General features: G+C 49.7%; 1 protein-coding gene across 3 annotated transcripts; it reads right to left on the minus strand.

The window, feature by feature from the left end:
- Positions 1-27: 27 nt before the first annotated feature.
- nadkb (NAD kinase b) lies at positions 28-12,720 on the minus strand. 3 transcript variants are annotated; one of them, XM_011487085.4, is made up of 12 exons: positions 12,589-12,720; positions 6,076-6,363; positions 5,913-5,996; positions 5,376-5,505; positions 4,858-4,966; positions 4,582-4,667; positions 3,558-3,660; positions 3,325-3,482; positions 1,028-1,127; positions 806-963; positions 638-720; positions 28-563 (listed from the first exon to the last, which is right to left on the minus strand). In XM_011487085.4, exons 2-12 carry the CDS (start codon positions 6,360-6,362, stop codon positions 404-406), a joined length of 1,458 nt encoding a protein of 485 aa, XP_011485387.1. In that variant the 5' UTR covers position 6,363; positions 12,589-12,720; the 3' UTR covers positions 28-403. The 3 variants fall into 3 exon arrangements, with proteins under 3 accessions (XP_011485387.1, XP_020566906.1, XP_023820638.1); XM_020711247.2 differs by having other exon boundaries at positions 12,460-12,664; XM_023964870.2 differs by lacking the exons at positions 5,913-5,996; positions 6,076-6,363; positions 12,589-12,720 and adding an exon at positions 5,693-5,838.
- Between the last annotated feature and the right edge of the window lie 242 nt (positions 12,721-12,962).

Raw genomic sequence — 12,962 nt, forward strand, 5'->3', positions numbered from 1 at the left:
TTTGTCCTGCATGAAACCAGAGGACGCTGAGACAAAGACGGATTTTTATTTCTGCTTCTCCCATTTTCTGTGACAGGACCATCATGGTCCGATGAGACCGGCCCGGTTCTTCTACCACCCAGATTTATGGACACGTCATTCTGAACTAACGTCTGCAAATGTATAAATATCACCTCATCTTCTATATCTCTGGCTCCTGTATGTACACATTTACAGTTTGGAGGCGGAGCTTCTCCTGACGGTCAAAAGCGATCAAAGCCATTTACAGAACATTCAAGCGTAGTTTGGGTCTAAATGTACATTTTAAAAACTGGATCAGAACATTTCTCTCCTAACGCTAAAGAAGACGCTGCGGTGGAATGTGGCGATGGCGTGATGGCGTCCGGCTCCTGCAGGAGGACCTTCAGCTCTCCGTGTCTGAGGAGTCGGAGATGTCCGCCAGCCGGGCCTGCCGCTTCCGCACGTTCCAGTGCAGACACTGAGCCAGGCTCTCGAACCAGTCGTAGACCAGGTCGTGGCAGCAGATGGACGGGACGGGGTAACACGACGTGGTGATCTTGATGCTGAAAGGCGGAACCGTTCAGAATTTTAGGCGGGAAAATCCCACAGGTCAAAGCAGCTGCTCGAGCCTCCTCACCAGTCTCCGTGCCGGATCTCCTGCCGCCGCCTGCCGTCAAACGAAACCCAGGCGGCGTTTCGCGCATCAGGAGACAGCGTGATCTGAAATCACCTCCAGAGGATCAGAGATCTTTTCTTTCCTGATTGAAAATCATTTTACCGACGCCGTTCCAGACCGCCATCCTACCATGAGCTCCACGCCAGCCGGCACCACGATGGGCCTGAACGAGAGCGAGTGGGGGCAGATGGGCGTGACCATGATGGCGGGGACGTTGGGGTGGATCATGGACGCTCCCGCCGCGGCTGCGTACGCCGTGCTCCCCGTGGGCGTGGACACGATCAGGCCTGCAGAAGGGGAGGCGTGAACATTCTGGGGCTTTCCGCGCGTCGGCGGACGTTCCCCACTCACCGTCGCCCTGCACGGAGGTGATGAGGCGTCCGTCAAGGTACAGGTCCACGTTGGACAGGTAGGAGGACGGACCTCGGTCCACCACCACCTCGTTCAACACCTGAGCGCAGATCAGAGGAGCTTCAGAGCCTGACGCTCAGCAGGCAGAAGAACTTCCTGGAACCACAAACTATTTCATCCTTTTTAATTACTCTACGTCGTACATCTCTGCCGGCCCTTTTGACCCGCCCTCTGGCTAAGCGGCTGCCACGCCCCCATCAGACCCGGACGTGACAAATTCCACTTCGGCAAAACTGGCTTTTCTGTGGGTTTTATCTTCATAGCAACCACTTCTGTTTAGGGTCGCCGGGGGGGGGGGGGGGGGGGGGGGGGGGGGGGGGGCAGACAGATCCATGACATTTTTAGAAGAACCAGCGAAAGTGAACCTTTGGATTTCCATGGCAACAGAGGTTTTTTGTTAGCCACGCCCACATTCCCAATATGTTCACATCATAAATTTCTTTCATCTAAAGCCAACGATTCATAAATTGAATTTTCACAATCTTCCACTAGAATAGGTGCGAGCAACAGAGTAACGCCACCTTCAGAAGCTCGCCACGCCAACGCCGTTTAAAATCTACAAATGTGAAATCCAGTATTTATTCCCGCAGTTAGGAGGTGATGGATTCAAATCTATAGGAGCCTTGACCTAAAAAGATTTTTTTAATTCAACAGGGCGGCCTCTTCCTGAGGTCAAAGGTCAGATCTCATTAATAACATCACCCGTTCTGCTTACTTTCATCTCCGGAATATATCTCGTCTCCGCCTTTCTCTCTCTCCTCACACAACTGCTGTTCTTGTTCATAGTCTTGTTACGTCTCGGATCGATTATTGTAATTCCCTCCTGTTTGGTTTTCACAATAAAACTCTCAAGAAACTGCAGCTTCTCCAAAACTCTGCAGCCCCCATCATCACCAGGACCCCGTTATCCCACCACATCACACCAGTTCTCCAAGACTTACACTGGCTTCCCATAAAACAAAGGATCAGTTTCAAGATTCTCCTCATCACCTTCAAAGCACTCCATAACCCGGCTCCACCCTACATTTCTGATCTTCTTCACATTTCCATTCCCTCCCGATCTCTCCGCTCCTCTTCCTCTCTCCAGCTCCAAGTCCCACCTGCCCGTCTTGCCACCATGGGGGGCAGAGCTTTCAGTCACTCTGCCCCCCAGCTATGGAATTCTCTTCCTCCAGATTTACGCAATACCGACACGCTGCCACTGTTCAAATCCAAACTCAAGACTCATCTCTCCAAACAATCGTACAGTTAATCCATTCAGTTAACACAACCTCATTTGTCTGTTTCTATCCTGTTTTTATGTTTTTATGTTTACTCATGTTTTACTCTGATAATTTCTTATTGATGTTTTATTCTGTTTTTCTTAACCTTGCACACGACCTTGGGTGACCTTAAAGGCGCTTGAAATAAAATGTATTATTATTATTACTAAAGGTCAACGTGTGGCGGTAGATTTTTTCCATATTTTGAAAATGTGAAAACTGCCAAGTTTCACAGCAAGAAAGACGATCATGAAAAGAATCTGAATGAAGTAAATGAATCACAAGGTTGAGTTTGATCTTTACAGGCCTGATCATCATAAAATGGATCCTTTAAAAGGCTCCTCTTCATCTTCATCAGGACCGACTCCTCTGCTGCCCCCTGTGGGCCAGATGACAGAAGGCTCCTTCATGTCTGTGTGAATTTAAAAATAAAACCAGACGATCACATGATGGCGATCACGCTCATGTCTGCCCCCTGGAGTCTGCACGCCGTCATCACACGGCAGCGAGCCGTGACGCCTGTCTGAAGAAATCATGATGAGACCTCCGCCTGCTCTTAAACAGTCCGCCTCTAGAGGAAACTGCAGATGTGGGGAAGTGGCGGCGGCGTCAGACGACCGGGAATCATTAAACACCCATTTGCTACTGATCACACCACTGACGTCAGTGTCGCCATAGCAACTGTCTCAACAGAACTTCACAACATCCCACATTCCCTGCTCTGTGCGCCAGGAGCTTTATTATGACTGTCTCCATAGAAACCGTGCTGATGCCCCCTCCCTGACCCGTGACCACATCTGGGATTAACAGGAAGCTACGCAGACGCAGTCACAGCTGCACACGTTTGTCTGCAGACCTGTCTGCAAGCTGCCGCACTCGGAAATACCAAAGATGTTCGGAGAGGGCGGAGCATCAGTGTGCCGGTAAAACTTCACCTGCCAGTCTGCCTCATACCTGGCCACGCCCAAAGCTCACCTGCAGCTGCAGGGTGACCTTTCCAGCCTCGCTGTTGGTGTGTCCGTGAGGGAGGAGTCCGTTGTGCTCCTGCAGCGGCGGCGGCGGCTCTGCGGTCTGCAGCATGTCCTTCACCACCTTCACCTTCAGGCGGCTGCGCAGGGTGATGGCCGCGTTACCTAAGGACCCACAGTCACACCTTAACATAAAGTGACGCCGCCGGGAGCGCCGTTTCACTGCCAGCCTCACTCCACCTTCAAACACTTTGGCCACTTCGATCTTGTAGGATTCAAACTTGAAGGGTGTCAGAAAACCCAGAGAGCCGAGGTGGAAGGCCATGACGGGCGGGACGCTGCCCTGCAGAGGAGAAGGCACGAGTCAGCGTCTGACGGACCTCAGAACATCCCTCAGCCTGTCTTCACAGCAAAATCCAGCTGGAGTCAGGATTTCTGAGGATTTCTAATCCCACAAATGAGAAACTGCTCGACTTTAAATGGAATTATTAAAGAAATATCCGGATTCAGGATCTGCTGGAAGGAAACGATTTCTGAATCAATTTTCACAGAGAAAAAAAGATCAATATCATTAAAAATCACTTTAGTCTTGAGTCTTTTTTACAGGCAAAAAATGGTTTTCTGTTTGTTTAAATTGTATTTTTATTTAAAAGTTCCAACTTTGTCCAGCTGCTGTTAAAACATCAGGAATGTTTCTGATGTCCTCGAACGCATCAGCGCCACTCAAAGCTCGGAGACGGACAGCAAAGCTGATGTTTTGATCACTGACTGCGTACGAGAACTGGACTGAGTGACTCCGCCCCCTTGGCGATTCAAGCAGAAGTGGATCCGAGAAGCCGAAACCCCGTAGACTCCTGTTACTCTATTGGTCAGAAGAACCGTTCTGGATCTGAAACCGTTCTTTCTTTCAAGTTATAAATTGAACAACCAGATGCCTCAATAAAAGTGGGAGGAGCCTGTTGGTCCCCACGTTCAAAATGATTGACAGATTCTCGAGTCAATTTTCCAGAGGTGGGGGGGGGGGGGGGGGGGCATTCAACAAGCTCACTTCTGACTGGTGAGAGTGGTTGTCATGGAAACATGGACCCAGACCAATCACTCGTCCAGTTCTCTGATAGCGTCAAAGGATGGGGGGGTGGGGGGTGGGGTTTTTATTTAACATCAGTATTTTTTTCTTAACTTTGAAAAGTGAAGCTGTGATTTCCTTTAATAAGTAATGTTTAGAAAGTGGCGTTTTTCCTAAAAACCTTTGAGAATCCGTCACCTGGAACAGAGACGAGGCGTAGAGCAGAGTTCCATCGCCGCCCAGGCAGATGATGAGGTCGATGCAGTCGGAGATGTCGTCATATCCTGAAGTCACATGTGAGCGGCGTGACTCATCCCAACCACAACTCAAATCAGAACCATCTGTTCGTTGGCTGTAATTATTTTCATTCCTGTTTGATTCTAATGACTTTAGAACTGCACTCCTGCTCCTCCGGTCATGTCCTGTCACATCCTGAGGTTTGTCTCCTGGAGAACCTGTGAGACGTGGACTCACCCTCTCTGAAGGTGCACAGCTGGTTCCGGATGGAGCCAAAAGCTTCGTCCTTGGACAGCGAGGCGTCGTCGGCCACCCTGCGCTCCACGTACACCATCATCTGCTTCTCCTGCCGCAGAATCACAGCAACATGCGTCACGCAGGCGGAACGAGGGGACGGGGGCTCCGGAGCAGAAACCGGCAGCTCACGTGCGACCCGGCGCTGTGCGCCAGCGTCTGCTCCGTCTGCCAGAGGATGGACTCAAAAAGGAAATCTGACTTTGATGAAGTGAAGCTGAAACCTGCAGATTCTTTCTTGGCTTCTAACCCTTTGTTGGTAAAAATGTAAGAAAATACAAAATCCTGAAACTATGAAGCATTTCTCTGTTTAGCCGATGTATTTATTACAGCTAGGATGTTTTTTTGTGACTGAAGCTGAAGTTTTGAAGCTCATTTAAAGCAGCACTTCTGTTGGAGACGGTTCATGTTGTGGTGGAAAACCATCAGAGCTGAAACATCGACTTCAGTTCCTTCTGTACCTCTACTAGGAAGCTGCAGAGCTGCTTGAAGGGCTCCACCAGGCTCTCGTCTCGGACCTTCCTGATGACCAGAACGTTGACGGGAGGCTTGTTCCAGGTGAGCCTCTGGCTCGCCGGGTCCTGGATGTGCCTGAAACACAAACGAGAAACGTCCAGGAGGATTCCGGAGGGCCGATCTCCTCCAGCAGAGAAACCGATGCCATGTTGCTGCTGGAATGAAATTGACTTTCTCCTCACTGCTGAGTCATTCATTAACTCCAGGAGAGCAGGTCAAACTCCAAAAACCAGAAGAAGAGCGAAGAAAAGCTTTTCTTTACCTCTTCTTTTTGGGACAGAGGATGGGCATTTTCTCCAGACAACATTCAACATGAGATCGCATAACGGAGGCTCAGTGGTCTGTCCGACACGTGAGCCGTCCCGTTTTACCGAGGAGCCAATCAGACGATTCTGGGTTTATCTTATCTGCAGCTACACAGACCCTCCAGAGTCAACGTCCTGAACGCGCCGCCGGTCTGCGTAAAGTTCAGAGGAACTTACATCACAGAGGTTGGGTTGGGAAGAATGCAGGCTTTGGGTCCGAAGTGGGTGGCCGGGTACGGTCCATGCAGGAAGTGAGCCCGTCTGTCAGTGGGAGGAACAACAGAGGAGGTGAGAGTGTTTCATGGGAGGTCCGGAGCAGCTGGGAACCTGCTGTTCTGACCTCCTGGGAGAACTTTCCGCTGCGTCGCACGGTGAACCAGAAGCTTCGGCGTGCTCCTGTTGGCCTGGCAACCTCCGCCGCTCCATCTCCAACAGCAGCTGTTCGTGACCAACCCCCCTCCGCTGTGACCTCTTCCCCTCCCGCCGTCTCCTTGGCGACTTAGACGGGCGCTCCTTGTGCTCGGGGGGCGAGTCTGAGTGCTGATCCGGAGAGGCAGAGGGTCTGACCGCCCTTCTGTCCGGCGCTCCCAGAGGCCTGGGTGACGGGCTGCCGGTCGCCTTCTCCATCCTGACAGGAAGCGGCATAAATTCATGTTAAAGTAAAAGTTTGGGTCAAAATAAAAGCTTTGAAGCAGAAAACCGCTTCACTGCTCCCAAAGCAGGGAGAGCTGTTCAGGTGACACCCAACATCTGCAGTAGGTCTCTACAGAGTTGAACCAACAACCATAAATGCCATTTAAATGGTAAAAACCTGCTTACTGTGTTTGAACAAAGCAAAGCTAAAACATTTACTTTTCTATTGATTCATCCTCTACATGACTGATTCCCAACCAGGCATGTTCAGGATCATTGGGGGGGGGGCACATGAGAACATTTTTACTGCACAATGTCTATTTATAACCTGGAAAAAAGTGTGTTTACCGAACGTTTCATGGACATCAGATTTTTTTGCCTGAGTAAAAGAACACATAACTAAAGCATTTAACTCCTGGGGGGGTGGGGGGTTGGGACTAAAACAGGAGGTCCACTTCATGATGACCTGTTTAGGTAGGGGGTTGGGACTAGAACAGAAAGTCGACATCATGACGACCTGTTTGAGTTAGGGGTCAGACTACAAAAGGAAGTCCACATCAAGGTTACCTCTTAAGGTAGGGGGTCGGACTACAACAGGAAGTCCAATTCATGATGACCTGTTAAGGTAGGGGGTCGGACTATAACAGGAAGTCCACTTCATGGTGACCTGTTAAGGTAGGGGGTCGGACTATAACAGGAAGTCCACTTCATGATGACCTGTGTAGATAGGGGGTCGGACTAGAACAGGAAGTTCACTTCATGGTGACCTTGAGGGAGGGGTCAGACTAGAACAGGAAGTCCACTTCATGATGACCTGTGTAGATAGGGGGTCGGACTAGAACAGGAAGTCCACTTCATGGTGACCTGTTAAGGTAGGGGGTCGGACTATAACAGGAAGTCCACTTCATGATGACCTGTGTAGATAGGGGGTCGGACTAGAACAGGAAGTCCACTTCATGGTGACCTTGAGGGAGGGGTCGGACTAGAACAGGAAGTCCACTTCATGGTGACCTGTGTAGATAGGGGGTCGGACTAGAACAGGAAGTCCACTTCATGGTGACCTCCTTGAGGGAGGGGTCGGACTAGAACAGGAAGTCCACTTCATGATGACCTCTTAAGGTAGGGGGTCAGACTAGAACAGGAAGTCCACTTCATGGTGACCTCTTAAGGTAGGGGGTCGGACTAGAACAGGAAGTCCACTTCATGATGACCTGTTTAGGTAGGGGGTCGGACTACAACAGGAAGTCCACTTCATGGTGACCTGTTAAGGTAGGGGGTCGGACTATAACAGGAAGTCCACTTCATGGTGACCTGTTAAGGTAGGGGGTCGGACTATAACAGGAAGTCCACTTCATGATGACCTGTGTAGATAGGGGGTCGGACTAGAACAGGAAGTTCACTTCATGGTGACCTTGAGGGAGGGGTCAGACTAGAACAGGAAGTCCACTTCATGATGACCTGTGTAGATAGGGGGTCGGACTAGAACAGGAAGTCCACTTCATGGTGACCTGTTAAGGTAGGGGGTCGGACTATAACAGGAAGTCCACTTCATGATGACCTGTGTAGATAGGGGGTCGGACTAGAACAGGAAGTCCACTTCATGGTGACCTTGAGGGAGGGGTCGGACTAGAACAGGAAGTCCACTTCATGGTGACCTGTGTAGATAGGGGGTCGGACTAGAACAGGAAGTCCACTTCATGGTGACCTCCTTGAGGGAGGGGTCGGACTAGAACAGGAAGTCCACTTCATGATGACCTCTTAAGGTAGGGGGTCAGACTAGAACAGGAAGTCCACTTCATGGTGACCTCTTAAGGTAGGGGGTCGGACTAGAACAGGAAGTCCACTTCATGATGACCTGTTTAGGTAGGGGGTCGGACTACAACAGGAAGTCCACTTCATGATGACCTGTTAAGGTAGGGGGTCGGACTACAACAGGAAGTCCACCTCGTGATGACCTCTTAAGGTAGGGGGTCGGACTACAACAGGAAGTCCACTTCATGATGACCTGTTTAGGTAGGGGGTCGGACTACAACAGTAAGTCCACTTCATGGTGACCTGTTTGAGTTAGGGGTCAGACTACAAAAGGAAGTCCACATCAAGGTTACCTCTTAAGGTAGGGGGTCGGACTACAACAGGAAGTCCACCTCGTGATGACCTGTTTAGGTAGGGGGTCGGACTACAACAGGAAATCCACTTCACGATGACCTGTGTAGGTAGGGGGTCGGACTAGAACAGGAAGTCCACTTCATGATGACCTGTTAAGGTAGGGGGTCGGACTAGAACAGGAAGTTCACTTCATGATGACCTGTTAAGGTAGGGGGTCGGACTAGAACAGGAAGTCCACTTCATGACGACCTGTTAAGGTAGGGGGTCGGACTATAACAGGAAGTCCACTTCATGACGACCTGTTAAGGTAGGGGGTCGGACTAGAACAGGAAGTTCACTTCATGATGACCTGTTAAGGTAGGGGGCCGGACTAGAACAGGAAGTCCACTTCATGACGACCTCTTAAGGTAGGGGGTCGGACTACAACAGGAAGTCCACTTCATGATGACCTGTTTGAGTTAGGGGTCAGACTAGAACAGGAAGTCCACTTCATGGTGACCTCTTAAGGTAGGGGGTCGGACTAGAACAGGAAGTCCACTTCATGATGACCTGTTTAGGTAGGGGGTCGGACTACAACAGGAAGTCCACTTCATGATGACCTGTTAAGGTAGGGGGTCGGACTACAACAGGAAGTCCACCTCGTGATGACCTCTTAAGGTAGGGGGTCGGACTACAACAGGAAGTCCACTTCATGATGACCTGTTTAGGTAAGGGGTCGGACTACAACAGTAAGTCCACTTCATGGTGACCTGTTTGAGTTAGGGGTCAGACTACAAAAGGAAGTCCACATCAAGGTTACCTCTTAAGGTAGGGGGTCGGACTACAACAGGAAATCCACTTCACGATGACCTGTGTAGGTAGGGGGTCGGACTAGAACAGGAAGTCCACTTCATGATGACCTGTTAAGGTAGGGGGTCGGACTAGAACAGGAAGTTCACTTCATGATGACCTGTTAAGGTAGGGGGTCGGACTAGAACATGAAGTCCACTTCATGACGACCTGTTAAGGTAGGGGGTCGGACTAGAACAGGAAGTCCACTTCATGACGACCTGTTAAGGTAGGGGGTCGGACTAGAACAGGAAGTTCACTTCATGATGACCTGTTAAGGTAGGGGGTCGGACTAGAACAGGAAGTCCACTTCATGACGACCTCTTAAGGTAGGGGGTCGGACTACAACAGGAAGTCCACTTCATGATGACCTGTTTGAGTTAGGGGTCAGACTAGAACAGGAAGTCCACTTCATGGTGACCTCTTAAGGTAGGGGGTCGGACTAGAACAGGAAGTCCACTTCATGATGACCTGTTTAGGTAGGGGGTCGGACTACAACAGGAAGTCCACTTCATGATGACCTGTTAAGGTAGGGGGTCGGACTACAACAGGAAGTCCACCTCGTGATGACCTCTTAAGGTAGGGGGTCGGACTACAACAGGAAGTCCACTTCATGATGACCTGTTTAGGTAGGGGGTCGGACTACAACAGTAAGTCCACTTCATGGTGACCTGTTTGAGTTAGGGGTCAGACTACAAAAGGAAGTCCACATCAAGGTTACCTCTTAAGGTAGGGGGTCGGACTACAACAGGAAATCCACTTCACGATGACCTGTGTAGGTAGGGGGTCGGACTAGAACAGGAAGTCCACTTCATGATGACCTGTTAAGGTAGGGGGTCGGACTAGAACAGGAAGTTCACTTCATGATGACCTGTTAAGGTAGGGGGTCGGACTAGAACAGGAAGTCCACTTCATGACGACCTGTTAAGGTAGGGGGTCGGACTAGAACAGGAAGTCCACTTCATGGTGACCTCTTAAGGTAGGGGGTCGGACTACAACAGGAAGTCCACTTCACGATGACCTGTTTAGGTAGGGGGTCGGACTAGAACAGGAAGTCCACTTCATGATGACCTGTTAAGGTAGGGGGTCGGACTATAACAGGAAGTCCACTTCATGATGACCTGTGTAGATAGGGGGTCGGACTAGAACAGGAAGTCCACTTCATGGTGACCTCCTTGAGGGAGGGGTCGGACTAGAACAGGAAGTCCACTTCATGGTGACCTCTTAAGGTAGGGGGTTGGACTACAACAGGAAGTCCACTTCATGATGACCTGTTTGAGTTAGGGGTCAGACTAGAACAGGAAGTCCACTTCATGATGACCGGTTAAGGTAGGGGGTCGGACTATAACAGGAAGTCCACTTCATGGTGACCTCTTTGAGGGAGGGGTCGGACTAGAACAGGAAGTCCACTTCATGGTGACCTCTTAAGGTAGGGGGTTGGACTACAACAGGAAGTCCACTTCATGATGACCTGTTTGAGTTAGGGGTCAGACTAGAACAGGAAGTCCACTTCATGGTGACCTCTTAAGGTAGGGGGTCGGACTAGAACAGGAAGTCCACTTCATGATGACCTGTTAAGGTAGGGGGTTGGACTACAACAGGAAGTCCACTTCATGATGACCTGTTTGAGTTAGGGGTCAGACTAGAACAGGAAGTCCACTTCATGATGACCTGTTTAGGTAGGGGGTCGGACTACAACAGGAAGTCCACTTCATGATGACCTGTTAAGGTAGGGGGTCGGACTACAACAGGAAGTCCACCTCGTGATGACCTCTTAAGGTAGGGGGTCGGACTACAACAGGAAGTCCACTTCATGATGACCTGTTTAGGTAGGGGGTCGGACTACAACAGTAAGTCCACTTCATGATGACCTCTTAAGGTAGGGGGTCGGACTACAACAGTAAGTCCACTTCATGAAGACCTCTTAAGGTAGGGGGTCGGACTAAAACTCGAAGTCCACTTCATGATGACCTGTATAGGTAGGGGGTCGGACTACAACAGTAAGTCCACTTCATGATGACCTCTTAAGGTAGGGGGTCAGACTACAATAGGAAGTCCACTTCATGATGACCTGTTTAGGTAGGGGGTCGGACTACAACTGGAAGCCTACTTCATGATGACCTGTTTAGGTAGGGGGTCGGACTAAAACTGGATGTCCACTTCATGACAACCTGTTTGAGTTAGGGGTCGGACTAGAGCAGGAAGCCTATTTCATGATGACCTGTTTAAGTAGGGGTTCGGACAAAAACTGGATGTCCATTTCAAGACCACCGTGTTTAAGTTAGGGGGTTAGACTAAAACTGGAAGTCCACTTCATGACGACTTCTTTGAGTTAGGGGTCCGACTAGAACAGGAAGTCCACTTCATGATGACCTGTTTAGGTAGGGGGTCGGACTAAAACTGGAAGTCCACTTCATGATGACCTGTGTAGGTAGGGGGTCGGACTAGAACAGGAAGTCCACTTCATGATGACCTGTTTGAGTTAGGGGTCGGACTAGAACAGGAAGCCTATTTCATGATGACCTGTGTAGGCAGAGGGTCAGACTAGAACAGGAAGTCCACTTCATGATGACCTGTTTGAGATAGGGGTCGGACCAGAACAGGAAGTCCACTTCATGATGACCTGTGTAGGTAGGGGGTCGGACTAGAACAGGAAGTCCACTTCATGACAACCTGTTTGAGTTAGGGGTCGGACTAGAACAGGAAGCCTATTTTATGATGACCTGTGTAGGTAGGCGGTCTTGCATTAAAATGACACCAAGTATCAAAGACCGATGGACAAAAATGCTTTAAAATGACATAAAGCAGACTCTAAAACAATAAATAAAAAACGTCATTCCATAACCGCAGATTTACATATATATATATATTTTTTTTGAGGGGGTAAAGTGATTGTGATATGCTTTGTTTTCATGTACCGCTCCTTCAGGTTTGGTGGTTAATCTCTGGTTTAAACAGCTAATTCCTACAGATTACGATCATCTCTGATTATAATCCGGGTTTGTGGTGGAGCGCGCGGACATAAGGCTGCCATTGACTGATTATAAACCAACGTTTCAAGCTAAATAAACAACATTGATCTCAGAGATGGTTATAGAAACACCGACACACCCGGTCCAGGAACCGTTAGCTCCCGGTTCCCCACAGATAACGTTACCTCGCGATACTTCCCGGGCCTCTAACAAACACAGGAAACGTTTTGACTGTTTTAAAAGAGGCCGATGTCGACAGAAGACGGCCCCGCTGCGGTAAAGACGCTCCCGGGCTTAAATCAGCGGCGACTAACCGTTAAAAAAAGAGCCGTTAACGCGTCGTTACAAGACACAGCATGACCGGTGGGCACGTGACCTTTCACTCTGTGCGCATGACCGTTGCGGGTTTAGCGCACAGCGCCGCGTCTTGCCCTGCTGGACAGTTGTGGAATTGCACCTACAGTAGAGGGGAGGCTGGAACATCCTGTTCTGAGGAGTCTGAAGTTCTCAGGATAAGAATAAGAAGATGAAGGAAATTAAAAGTTCGCGTTCAAGATTCTAGAGCAGAAAGATTTCCACAGCTGGATGGAAACGTATGTTTACATTTACGACCAACACTGATGAAAAACTTGATTTTGTAGGTGTAAAGCTTATCAGTGCTTTCCTGTTAGTGGAAACTTTGTCACTT

The sequence above is a fragment of the Oryzias latipes genome, chromosome 17 (assembly GCF_053564925.1).
Source record: "Oryzias latipes strain Hd-rR chromosome 17, Olatipes_Hd-rR_3.1".
In the NCBI taxonomy this organism is placed as follows: domain Eukaryota; kingdom Metazoa; phylum Chordata; class Actinopteri; order Beloniformes; family Adrianichthyidae; genus Oryzias; species Oryzias latipes.